The following is a 13981-nucleotide window of genomic DNA, read 5'->3' as shown; positions in this document are numbered from 1 at the left end:
AGTCAGGGAAGCCACATGGTGCCAGTACCAACCACTGTTGGATCAGTTGTAGTTGTTTCTGTACAGCCACAAACATCCAGCTCGCCTTCAGTGAACGTGACTGAGGCAGCATCATTATCCCAGCTCATACAGGAACGGGACAATTTGAGGCAAGAGAATAGAGAACTTCAGAAGAGATTGATTCTGTTCCAGCAACTTTTCAAGGACAAGAAAAGGCTGACTTCTGTTGTCAAACGGTTAGGTGTTAATGTACCATAACTTTTGAATTTGGGAAATTAAACTCAAAGTTGCTTCCAACATTTTTGAAATTTTTAACCCATAGATTAATTTGGTGATGGTTTATATGTACTTTATTTTCATCATTTATTCTTTTGTGAAACTCTTCCGGAGGGGAGTCCGTGACGTGGAGGAAGAGCTCTCAAACATTTTGTTAGAATCAAGCTTTTTCAAACAGTTTGTTTGAATCCAACTTCCCCTACATTGAATCATTGGTGTAGAGTCTATACTGGTGTACAGACTTCATAATATGAAATTTAAGAACAACATTTTAATATGAAAATTACTGTTTTATCTAAATTGTCAATGGTTTTTAAAGCGGTTCATTTTCTCTCCCAGTTTTATTTGTATTCGGTATCGAAAGTCAATGCATACTCACATCTGAAGGTTAATTTCAAAATTAAATCGTGTCATGTAAGGTTTGAAAATTATGAGATTTCCATGTACAATTGATTTGTATCCAAAAAGAAGATTATAATTGGTTTTTCATGTATAATAGTGAAAGAACTCTATGGACTAAACAGCCTTCTCAAACCTTGTGTATTGAAATTGAATAAAAATTATGTTGAACGCTTCCCAAATTCGTACATGAACCTCTTAGGATTTCAAATAGTACTCCATGTTACGGATTCAAACTCTTAGTTTGTCATGTAAAGTGTCTGTGCAGCAATTTGGATTATTTGCACAGGAATAGAAAATGTATTTACTCATGCTCTCAAATTATCATAATTATGCAAGCTGTGTATGTTAGTTGGGCTTTGCTACCTTTTATAACTCGATCACCTTTTTGATATATGAACATCCACATATAAAATAATTTTGTTTTCAGATTTTTGTGAATACAGCACTGGGTCATGTATTTCATACTGTAATTCAATAGTCTACTCTGAACATAGAAGGCCCTAAAAGAAAAGAGAATTTAAATTAGCATATTTTATTTCGGTCTCATCTTAGTGGAAAATGCAAGGAGGAGTTAAAGAGGTAATGTTTAGAGGAGTTTAAAGTGTATTTGGATAAGTAAAAAGTACCCTACTTAGTTTAGAAGGTCTATGCTACGCAAAATAAATTCCACTAAAAACCTGTTAAATCTAAAATGCAATCTTATCTCAAGTGAATATTACTCTTGTAATTCCTACTTTGGTTTTCCACTGGGCTTTGGGCTAATGTACATGAGTCAAAATGCAGGAAATTATTTAAGTTTTAATGAGTTTCACACCACTGCCTCTGTAGCAGGGATTTGTCTTTCAGAAGAATGTAATACAAAAGATAAATTCTCAATATGTAATGTTGTATAAAAGTCTTGTTACAATATTACAAACCACTTGCAGCAGTACATTAGTTGCTTTCATCTGTATAAAGAAATTTTAATACTTATATACTATATACTAAATTAATAAAATTTATTCATGCACTTTAGTTAATCGATATCATACCCTTGGGTTCTTGTTTTTTAACTAGATGAAATACCCACCATTTTCCATTTTCTGTAGCAGGGCATTCACACAAACTTGTGTTAGTGTATTTGAATATGTTAAATTATATTTTTGGGCTCGAGCCATGTTGTCTTGATGGAAGGTCCTTCCGGCAGCAATTCTCTTGTAATATCACTCTCAGAAATATTATGGAAGGTCCTTCCGGCAGCAATTCTCTTGTAATATCACTCTCAGAAATATTATGGAAGGTCCTTCCGGCAGCAATTCTCTTGTAATATCACTCTCAGAAATATTATGGAAGGTCCTTCCGGCAGCAATTCTCTTGTAATATCACTCTCAGAAATATTATACAGCAGGAAGCTGCCCAAAGGACCTTCCGTCAGGATGACATGGCTATCTCGCCCAAAAATAGATTTTTCCTACGTCAAAATCCGTTTCAAGCTCACATGTTGAGACTACACAGCATATTCAATTTTAGGTGTTGAATATATATCTTCACAACACTTCCTAAATAAGTTCTTATACCTAGGGGGAGCTCATTATTGTGCAATCTTATAGCTGTAAATCTGTCAATGTGCATCTTTGCTTGATTAACTTGAAACCTTTGTCAACCTGAGGCACAGCAAATCTCGATACAGCAGACCACCAGATCTGAAAGGTGGTTAACACGTGGCATATATTACCAAAGGTAACTGGCTTTTGGCTTTCATAGCTCGGTCAGTACGTATCTGATTTATTGTCATCCGTATACTCATAATTTCAATTGGGTTCCTAAAGTCATTACTAAGGCAGTGTTTTTTTTTTTCCAGCCCTAGCTGTACTTGAAATGGTTATTAGCATAATACAGTACATCATCATTAATTTTCCAATATCTCTGCCTTGAATTGCCTAGTGCCACCTTGGGAGTTTTCCTGCCTATTCGAAATATCTATTAAATTAGTTCATGCAACTGCCCTTATATTTTCAGTGATGATGCATTCTTAGAATATGAATAGAAGCTCTTCTAATAACTATTGAAAGATGCCAAGTGTCTATCTGTTAGTGCCCTTTCCATTACACTTCAGTGGCATGACCAGCTAATCAAACAGGTTCGTAATTTTCCTGTTTTCTCGACCTTCATTAAAGGTAATTTGAGAACGGGGACAGATATTCAAAAAACATTATGCTGTTGGAAGGAAAATTTTAGTTACATTATCAGTTTTTCATTTATTGTGAACTGGACTGATTTTCCATTAACGTTGTATTAAAGCATGATAGTTTTTAAGCTTGTGTTGCATGTAGACTGTGACCAATTTAAAGTGTCATTTAAAGCCATAACTAAATCTTCCATGCCTCAAAATCGCGTGATGTAAGCAGGTTTCGGTCACAATGTTATGCTGTTTTGGTGAAAGTATACTTCTTTCCAGGTACGCAATCATAGGAAACGCCGAGTAGTTAGAATCAATGCATTCGCGAAAGGTAGAGTGGTGGTAAAAAACTATGGCTGAAGGTAGGTGGGCAAAAGTGTGTATGTCGGCTAATCTGAAGTGGTTATTGGAGAGAAGTTTAAGTAATTTTGTTTTAACAAGGTCACTGTTATACTTATGTCAAATTTCTCTTTATTTTAGGTGTCGATTACTCTAAAATATTTATTACCGCCACCAACGAAAAAATCGAAAAACCTGCCTACTCAAAATTGAATCTAGGAAGGGCAGACTGGTATATAAGCTCCTATAGAGGTCTGTACTCTGTCCATTTCTAGTTTTAAATGTAATAGAGGTTTGCTCTTCAATATCAACCAAATCCTATCAGTCATAAGGGATTTTGGGGCAAAGACCCTCACAGGTATTCACATCCTAAAAAAAAAAAAAAAAGCAAGTAGGCACTTTTATCCCTATTGTTTGGAAATTAATCCCAAACTTAATAGAAATTAGGCTTATATATATACCAAAATATGGTAACAATATTGTCACTGACGTCAGTGTCCTTGATTCGTGGCCAGTATGTAAACTAAACTGAAATAAAACCCAAGGATGGTTAACCGAAATGACGGCGTTTAGTTTTACTACAATAAAATAACTGGGTATTTCATAGATTTGAAATTGAAAGCTTGTCTTTTGCTAATGATAAAAACTCACTATTGGAGCCCTCAATAACCTTTGGTAACCCTTAAGAAATGGCTGGATGCTGAATACATAACGGGGTAAACTTTTCCATGTAAATTGTCTCAATAAAATATATATATCTGGTTCACGGGACATATTTTAATGTTATGGCAAATATCACGTATATGACTAAGGTTAAAATACAATAAATTACGAGAATTTGTTTTATAATTGGATATATTCTACAATTATGATCTATGAATGTTATGTTTCTGTTCTAGTTCTCCAGATCCAAGTTTTCTTCCCCTGCAGTGACGGGAGCACATCATTTGTCATGTGTCTGTTCGGGAATTTGGTCAGGTTCTCATGGAAAAATTGAGACTAAACTTCCAGTCAGGTTTGTTAATGTTCCTCGCCCTTTTTCATTTGTTTTAAGGTTATACGTACCGTATTGAATTGCAGGTTCCAGAATGGTAAATTGCTGAAATAAGGTAATTTGGTATGGAATTTATTTTTTGAGCGAAGGCCATCCTAAAAGACTCTCTCTCTCTCTCTCTCTCTCTCTCTCTCTCTCTCTCTCTCTCTCTCTCTCTCTCTCTCTCACACATTCCTCTGGGTATCACGTACTATCATCCAGTCGTCGACGGCCTTCGGTATTTAGAAATTAGTTAATGCCTACCTGTTTAGAAGCATTGGTGCATTATAGGCATTAGGTCTATCGTTTCTAGCAGCGTTCCTTCTCAGTTCCTTTGTATCCTCCTACTTTGAAATGACAATTATCACTTTCTCTACACTGAAATGATCATGAAGACTTGTTTGGGTAAGTGATTTAATGATATATTTTAATGACAGAAAGGAGACGAAAAATAAGATAGAGATTTTATCAGTCGGAATTATATATGGAGAAGAACTAATCTTTTGGAGACAATTTTCGTCTTCTAGAGGAAAACTCGTAACTATGGGCATATTGTCCCACCTACATAAATTATCAATTGTAAGGACAGAATAAAACAGCCTCAGTATTACAATATATATTTTGAGATTATATAAGTCACACATTTATATTTACACAAAAGATACTTGCCTAGGGAATATAGTATAATATATAGACAATCATACAAATTCGTTATACCGTAATATGACTTGTGTTAAACCGCTTTGTTTGTCCAGTGTTATTCTAATATACACGTAACATCCTCAGATAATAAAGAACATAAGAGTACTCAAGCAAAGATTTGTAGAACAACATCAAGTAATGCCATCTGTTGGCAGACTATTATATAACATGTGCTTTCCATGGTCCCTCTTTATGCCATAAGAAACTAGTAGATTTTTTTTATCCTCTCGACATAAGGTTAGCTAAGGTTCTGGGGTCACAGCTCAACGTTTTTGCATATGCAAACATTGACTGGAATGACTAATATATATATATATACATATATATATATATATATATATATATATATATATGCATGCATGTGTATAGAATAAAACTCCTGTACATTATCTCTATTCCTTGTACTATCATATTGTGGGTGTACTTTTATGTATGTGCGTTAAAACTGACACTGCACAGTATTTATTCAAACATTCGCGTATATATATATATATATATATATATATATATATATATATATATATATATGACCGCGTGCGGATGAAAGCTTACAATAATATCACAGCATCATATTGTTCTACTTTCAACAGTCATTGTTGCCTCTCTATTTCAGAAGAAGCACCGTAACTCAAGTCTTTTACTTTGATACCATTGCTTATTAAACGTTAAAGGATAAACTGCAAACAAACAGCAAAGGCTTCACTGAAAATCCCAAAGTTCCAGGGTAACCACAAGTATATGAATAAAAGATTGTAGTCCTACTCTCAACACCTCTGCAGTTATTAGCAGCTTCGGTCATTCAGACATCTTGTCAATGTTTATAAATGGACTGAGAAAGTTCGACACGAGAAACATTTTACTAATTATACCGTTATGAAAAAAAAAACCCTTGTTTTCATTTGATATTTAGGGCATAGTAAATTTACAGGGCAAGTAACACCGAATTACGGTAAAAGTAATGATTTAATTGTCACAAGTAAACGTAATAGACGTTGGTAACTCTATTGTTCAACTAGGAAAGAGGAAAAACATTCATTCATAGGTTAACTGTGTTTGTGACCACACGCATGACTCGAGTCCTCCCGACTGTCTCCGTTTCTTCTGTAATTAGGATAATCCAGAGGTATTTTTACTTATGCAGTTCGTCAAAGTAAGTGAGAGTTTAAGGTTTACCAAGTTTAATATGTACCTTAAAAGGCGAAAGTTGCCGATGTAGCTTAGTCTACGAAGATGATTTTGGTAGAAACTAATTGGTTGTGGATGATGGCATTTGTTGCCAATTGTCCTGTATGGCTGTTTACACTTAGTAGTTCTTTTATTATCATGGTCGATTTTCTTGTAGGTAGCCTTTTATTTAGAAATCAATAGTTTGGAGGCAAATAAATTCAGTAGTGTATAGTTCTATTTTGTCGATGTTCTCAATCTGACACTGAAATTGCCTTTTATATCAAAGAAATTTTTAGTAATGACCTAATAGTAGTGTTGTTCCAGGCCAGCAAATTTTTTTAATGTTTTTTTCTTTACTGAGACCACATATAACACGACCAAATGTAATCCATGACAATGGAGCAAACACTTTAAAAACATAGGCCTAGTGACATGAGCATTGTCATGACTAAGTATCAACGTAGGCCTAGGGACATAGGCGGTTGTCTTGACCAAATATCCGATGTAATAAGTCGGTCATTGTCGGAATGTTTACATTTTCGCTATTGCTTGTAGCCCGTGTACATTTAACGTCGATGTTTCTTCAAACCTATCCTTCCGTAGCAAATGTTAATAACATTGCTATTTCCATCATTCGTCGTAGGCTCGAAATTGCTTGGTTCAAAGCTGTAGAACTCGACTGGCCCAGTAAAAATGCCAGGGTTATTTTAAGGTTAGCATACTTACTTTTACGGGTTTATTTCTCGCCCTCCATCAGACAATAAAGTCTGTTCAGGCGGGCCTTGGTGTGTGAAAATAATTTCTTAACAGTTAATATTTTGCTCTGTATCTTATCAGTTATTTCGCTAGCATTTGTATTCGGGCTTAATAGATTTCAGGTCACTGTGGTCGGACTCCCAATTGAGCTCAGCGTTGGTATCACCAAAGCAAAATAGGGCACAGTTAGGTAGGCCACTAGAGCAGTCATTTGATAGATAAAACCGGTTGGGTCTGTCTTTAAATCTTCTTAGGTAGGCTATTTCTTATGCTCATATTAAATCGCACAGTATATGCTGTACAACTACAAATTTAGTGTTTAGTGGTAAATTTAATAAAGACTAATGTAATGCTTGAGTCTAGAAGAAAATACAATACCCAGTTTCTGCATGGATATTCTGGTTACAAGTGAATGTTGAAAATATTAGGTATTAATTACCAAATACTGTTTAATTGGAGTTTTTAGCTTTTAAGTTTATTTTACTGATATTGGGATCTGACGGATATGAAAATTAATGCTTGACTTATAACGGTCAAGGTTTCGCGTCGAATTATATAAGCAAGTATACCAGGAAGTCGAGAGATATCTAACATTGAGTATTATTCTTTTTTCTTTTTATGAGTGTGTACTGTTGTGATTAAAATCTTACGCACACTAGATAGTTGTAATTTTACTTCGCTTCCATTTCCTCACGGTTTTATTTCGTGTTGTAACTACATAAGGATTGGTCAGTCGGGACTAAACGATTTATTGACCAGTCTGTTTTGATCTGCCCAATAGAAACTCATCCTTGGTCGACTTCTGACATGGATTTGAATTGACTCTCTCTCTCTCTCTCTCTCTCTCTCTCTCTCTCTCTCTCTCTCTCTCTCTCAAAATGATGGCTTTGTAAAGGATACAGTCGTTGAAAACATTCAAGACACTTTTATACACAAAATGTGTAAGTTGCATGGGACGAGCGAGTAAGAATCGTACACGTGACAAGGGCTTCGCGGTGAATAATTCAAGGGATATTGGATTAAATGCTATACCCTGAGAGAGGGACTGGCGGCGGTGTTCGCGTCGCACAAAGAATTTTAAAAAACTTTCGTGAAGTGCTTGGCCGAAGTGTTGAATGGATCAATAGCGTCGATATGCGCATTGAAGTGATCGAACTCCAAGATCGTTGACATTTGCAACTCGGTTGCGAAACGTCCTGGGTTTGGCTGTTAAATACTTTTATCTTTTTTTATCTCTATCATCATCGGGAGCACTTTGGTCGTCTGGAATAAACAATATCGCCGTCACGAGCTTGTCATAAAATAGTTTATATATAGAAATTAACTAAGAACTGTAAGGACTAATTCCGTTGGTAACATTTATTGACACTTCTCTTCAATTTTAACTATTATGTCGACCCAAACGTTGTCCTCTGTTTGTTACTTAAGGTTGTCTAGTGTAATTGGTATTTAACGAGGTTTCACCACCTTATAAAAGTACCTTTAACCCATTAAATTTATAAAAAAAAATTCCCTTTGTAAACGACCACTTTTTTTTTTTAAGTTAATCAAATCCTTACACAAGTAATTGTGTGTACAGTACTCTGTATGTGCGTTAACACTAACATTGTATTTGTCAGAGGATAAACCAATGAACTAAGCAGACTTCTCTATTATTAATGATGACCTTATATCTACATAAACATAGTGTATTTACGATATACATATGGTCAGTCTTTAGAGCCTTGTCCTACTTGCCAAGGCAATGACACTTCCTTGCCACTGCCATTCATGAGTGGTCTTTAAACCAGTCGGCATCAAATTGCTGGTTCGCTAATAGATGAAGCTAAGCGACAATATATAAGTTTCTTGGTTACCTGAATTCACACGCATGTATTTAGTATGTATTGGTTATCATACAAAAGCCTTAAAGTTTGGATACGGTCATGACTCGTTGTGGAGATTTCGTTCGTTCGTTCGTTTAAGATTGCCGGGAGTTTTCGGGATCATAGGAGAATTCGTTAGACATGGAGAATGAGTTGTTTTTAAAGTCTGTTCTGCTGCTTACACGAGTGTTAGAAAATTACTTTTTCATTGGACCGATACTAGAAGTTTTGGTTAGATCGTTCCGGACAGTGTCGATTGGTTTTATTCAAATGTCAGGCTATGTCTTCTTTAGGCACTTAATGGATGTGTGTAAAATTGACTATAATGTATGTAAAAGTAAAAGTTTCATAATTACTTAAACTGCTGAAATATAAAATGACCAAGTTTCCTCAAGTTTAAGTAAAGCATTGTAAACTAGATTGTCGAAAGTTCACAGCATTTGAAACTGGTTAGGGGCTGCAGTTTCTTCTCTACCCGTATTTGACTAATCCAAGGTCTTTAGGACTAATTGTTCTCGAAGAAGGTATGGGGCCGTCGTTTGATTCTTGATTAAAAAAGGCACTAGGGTGAGATCTTGATAACTACAGTAAATATGGTCTTTTAATCAGTCGCATAAAATGTATGGAGGACGAGGTTTTTTGCCTAGTGAAATATCAAATTAGTATTAACCCTAAGAGAGCATTTGACTGCATTGGACGTAGAATTAAGACTTAAAGAATAATTTAAATATCCTAGTTAAAATTACAATTATAATAAAGAAATTAATGTGTAATGGTTAAACCTTCAGATATGTTTTATTTAGAGATGTCGATTTGATTAACAGGGAAAGATAGCTTACGGTATCTTTTTTAAATTCCATAACGAACTTGCTGGTGGGTGATCGCTAAATTGGCTACCGGGGTTCTTATGAGATTCGGTTTCATACGTGTTTATAAAAAGTCATTGTTATTAAGGCACAGTTCCGCGTTCACTTGTGTTTATTTTCCTACTTGTTTCATCTAATTTTATTCTTTTTGACAAGATTGTCACCAAGCGCCATTTTGATATTGGAAATTTTGATATGCTTACCAGTAGGCCTATGTGGTGACCTTAAATGTTTCTACGTGAAATAATATATGAAGTAATGATTGCTGTTGCATTTTTGTCATCAAAAGGGTGTTAATATTTTGGATCAAATTCTAATAACTGTATATTGATGGAGGATAACCGAATCAAAATAACTATCTACATGGCCTTTGTAACGTAAAAAGGACGGGTTTTCTTATAGCGAGTGATAATGGCCTAGGATTATTTTGGCAATTATCATGTTTGTAGTTTTTTTTTTTTTTCTTCATCTTCGGGATACAAAAGGGTTACTATTCTCGTACAGTCGCCCTTGCCATTTTTGTACAATCATGTCACTGTGCACTTTTTTCTAACGCAGGAATTCAGACCTTAATGACTCGAAATTGCATCGTAATTCGAAATTCATTGTGATACAGAAATTGAGATATAAAAGTGATTACGTTTTTAACATAGATTTATAGATTACTTGTGCACTGTTGTCAACTCTACCGTCGGATTTTAACTCTAACATACAACAATGCCATTATTTGAAACTCAATCAAACGACGTGCAAATGAACTAATTTGTGTTATTAATGTCATTATTATTGCTGCTACTGCTGTTGTCGTTGTCGATATTGTTATTACCGATATTATTACTACTATTGGCGAGCACATCCTCCTCCTCCTCCTCGTCTTCATCCTCCCACTCCTCCAGAGCACCTGGAATGCTCGGCTTTCTGGGTATATCGTCAGGCAAGGGAAGGGAACGAGTGCTGATCGAAGTGGTGGGACGCGAGAGCGTCGACCTACCGGTGCAAGGGCGAGGTACCTCAACGCCGACCTCCAGCATGTCGTCTGCCCTCAGTTCCTCCACTGTATGTGAAACTGAAACGGACGGGGGCAGCACTGAGTAGCGAGGGGGTGATTCGGGAGGAGTAAGGGACCCCGATGAAGACCTACTCACCGACGAGGTACGCGATATGAAGGGCGAAGTCGAGGAGTAGTCGGAGTGGGACCCGCTCCTTGTCGGTGAAGGGACGGGCCGCGTCACCTTGGGCTCATGGGTAGGGGACGGGTGTAGGTAACGCAAGCGTTCCGAATTAGTGGTACGGGGGTAAGCCTCTATGGGGGGCAGGCTCTCGCTGCTTATCGTGAAAACCCCTGAGGACATCGTCGGTGACGTTGAAGTGGACGAGGCTGACGACGAAGCGAGGGGCGCTGAGGGGAAGGAACCTACGGGAGGAGGCCGCATAGGCGGAGATAGAGAATCCGCCGAGTCCCTCCTCTCACGCCCCCTACCGAGGAGGCTTTGTATTCTATCGAGGGTGGCTACGTTTCTTTCTCCCTCTTCCGTATATTCTGGAGCATGGAGAGTGGTCTGCTCCTCTCTAACTTTCAGGTCCAAAACCATCTGGTAGCTGGGTGGTGGAACTGCTAACAGCTGGTTGATGTCGGGTGCTGTTGGCTCGACATTATTTCCTGCAATAAATGGAGTATAATTAGAAGGTTGATACTGATATTAAAGTTAATATTTACATTGGAAGGTTTTGAATTAAACGGTTTTATTATAATCTCCACGCACTGTACAATGAAATTGTGGTGCAGTACTTAACAAGGCCAATAGAATATGGTACTTAATAGATGGAGATATAGATTTTCTTGAAAAGTCTTGCTTTCCACTGTTGCATGATTATTGATATTCCAACTCTTTAATTACATTGATAGTCCAGAAAGGCGCTGGAGGATTATTTAATGAGACAAGATGAGAGTTTTTCTACATTGGGAAAACCTGAGAGTCCATCACTACTTAAAACTAGAACCTGCTCTTAGCACACTGGAGCTTGAGAGGGGTGGAGGATAAAAATCGATGAATCGGTAAAACTTTAAAGGGTGGGTCACTTACCTGGATAACGATCATATGCTTTTGGAAATTGGCTCAGATGAGAGATGACCTCATTGTAAGATGGGGGATCTGCGGAGAGCACGAGAAGTTAGTCATTAATATAATACACATCGACGGTCGATTTACATGATTGATGCACTGATAGCTATACTAAATTTTTTTTAATCAGTCACATTTGCACCGACTGGGAGGGGTGACCTTTTTGCTCGGAAAATTTTCGTGTTGTCTGATTGGTTAGATTTATCTTGTCCAACCAATCAGCGATCAGGAAACTTTTCCTAGCTAAAATGGCACCCTGCGAGTCAGTGCAAATCTGCCCCACTAAAAAGAATTGACTATAGGTAAATTTACTGAACAGCATGAAAATTAGACTATTATACTTTCAAGAGCATCTTCTCGTTGCATATTTTTTTTTTTTTTTTTTTGTAATCCAGTGTGATTGTAGCTTTCATTTCTTAGCTCGGCATTGCCATTCTTGATTTTTCATAGTGGGTAATGCAGCTGAATATATTGTACTCTGGACTAACTCTACTTATAGTCAACACTCTGCAATTAGGTAGGCTTGTATAATAACATACCGTAAAAATACAGTTGAAAGGAGAATATATTTTTGTAGATTGTAAAGTATGTTTATTAATGTATAAATTGTTGATTTTAGTTAAATTGAAAAGTGTAGGAAGTGTGAACTGTGGTAACGGTTTGGCTTTGTAATGACAGGAACATTGAGGACGAATTGATTTATTTTGTGATTTCTAATGTGCGCTTCAATGTTAACTGATCAGATTTTTTTTTCTTTTGTTACTTCAGTCATCTCCAGTGTTAGGTTCAGTTGCTTTTGTGATATCAATCTCCTGAAATAAAATAATCCAATTGACAGAATTGTTCTAAGGTATGACGGGGTGCTTTCACTATTATTATTATTATTACTCGCTAAGCTACAATCCCTAGTTGGAAAAGCAGGGTGCTATAAGCTCAGAGGCCCCAAAAGGGAAAATAGCCCAGTGAAAAAAGGAAAATGGAATATTTTAAGAAGAGTAATACTAAAATAAGTATCTCCTATAAAAACTTTAACAAAACAGGAGAAAGAGAAATAAGATAGAATGGTGTACTCGAGGGTACCTTCAAGCAAGATAACTGTAACCCAAGACAGTGGAACACTATGGCACTACCCAAGACTAGAAAACAATGGTTTGATTTTAGAGTGTCCTTCTCCTAGAAGAAATGCAAACAATCAATTCTGCCGTTTGCTTTTGTGGTTTCATGTTTGAGTTTTACTATTAATGTAGTGACTTAAATTTGGCTAGTTTTACTCAGATCTTGCCGTTTAAATTTTTGCATTTTGTTTGCAGAAGTTTTCTATTGTTGGTAGAGAATAACTTGAGTTATTGGAATGCTGGTTGATAAATTCTGTGTAATAATTATTAGGAAACAGAACAAATTGTTATTTGAAATTGGAATTAGGAAACAAGTTGGTCTTCTTTTTCGCGGCCATCTTGGCCCATTGGGCACCGGTCCAGCCCACACACTCATCACACGTGTCTGTCTGGGAACACACGTGGAACTGACGCGAAGTAGTATAACACGTGGGGGTCGACTTTCATGTTTAAAGGTCACTCATGTATGGCAGAGGCAAGGGACAGTGACATTGCCCTAGCAATCAGGACAATGCCCTAGAGACTGACCATATATTAGCTAGGACCAGGAAGGGCCAGGCAATGACTGCTGACGACTCAGCAGATAGACCTATAGGCTCCCCCAACCTTAGCTCACAAGGATGGTAAGGTTGCAGACACTAATGGCACTAACGAATCTGAGCGGGACTCGAACCCCCGTCTGGCAAACACCAGACAGAGACTTTACCAATCAAACCACCAGAACCCTAAAAAAAAGATGCACACATTTTACCAGCCACACCTGGGCAACGACGTTGCACTCTCACATATTCCATGATGGAAATCGAGGACCACGAGATTCAAGGAACGCACTAAGATTAGGAAAAACTCCGACAAACGCAAGCGAGACGAGGACGTGTGTCTTTCAACACGGTCAGAGCTAGAATGAGGTAATGTAATGGCGACCCGAGGTCGACCGAAGCGTCACGCTAGGGCATGGAATTCTGACCGGATAGAACACGATATGAGTAAACTCCTATTATTGGGGCGTGGCAAGTATGTTAGGAAAAATACAATAATTTATATATATATATATATATATATATATATATATATATATGTGTGTGTGTGTGTGTATATGTGTATATATATATATATATATATGTATATATATATATATATATGTGTGTGTGTGTGTGTGTGTATATATATATATATATA

At 36.8% G+C, this 13981-nt stretch overlaps 2 protein-coding genes and 1 long non-coding RNA gene across 4 annotated transcripts in view; 2 read left to right on the top strand and 1 right to left on the bottom strand.

The window, feature by feature from the left end:
- The window catches only part of LOC137623057 (uncharacterized), a 19252-nt gene extending 17565 nt beyond the window's left edge, over positions 1 to 1687 (top strand). For both annotated transcript variants that reach the window (XM_068353693.1, XM_068353694.1), the window contains exon 2: positions 1 to 1687. This exon is cut by the window's left edge and continues 1359 nt beyond it. In XM_068353693.1, the coding sequence (XP_068209794.1) occupies positions 1 to 258 (258 nt within the window). In that variant the 3' untranslated portion in view covers positions 259 to 1687.
- Positions 1688 to 5499: 3812 nt separating this feature from the next.
- Positions 5500 to 13981, top strand: part of LOC137623056 (uncharacterized) — a 90776-nt gene continuing 82294 nt past the window's right edge. The window contains exon 1 of the long non-coding RNA XR_011040542.1: positions 5500 to 6060. This is a non-coding gene — a long non-coding RNA (uncharacterized lncRNA). The remainder of the gene's footprint in view (positions 6061 to 13981) is intronic.
- LOC137623053 (rho GTPase-activating protein gacF-like) overlaps positions 9495 to 13981 on the bottom strand; it is a 54484-nt gene continuing 49997 nt past the window's right edge. Inside the window, exons 5-6 of the mRNA XM_068353691.1 lie at positions 11649 to 11717; positions 9495 to 11224 (exon numbers count right to left, since the gene is read on the bottom strand). Coding sequence (XP_068209792.1) covers positions 10323 to 11224; positions 11649 to 11717 — 971 coding nt within the window. The 3' untranslated portion in view covers positions 9495 to 10322. The remainder of the gene's footprint in view (positions 11225 to 11648; positions 11718 to 13981) is intronic.

The sequence above is a fragment of the Palaemon carinicauda genome, chromosome 30 (genome assembly GCF_036898095.1).
Source record: "Palaemon carinicauda isolate YSFRI2023 chromosome 30, ASM3689809v2, whole genome shotgun sequence".
Taxonomy (NCBI): domain Eukaryota; kingdom Metazoa; phylum Arthropoda; class Malacostraca; order Decapoda; family Palaemonidae; genus Palaemon; species Palaemon carinicauda.
Note: the sequence above shows the minus strand (reverse complement) of the source record. Positions and strands in the feature narration are given on the sequence as shown.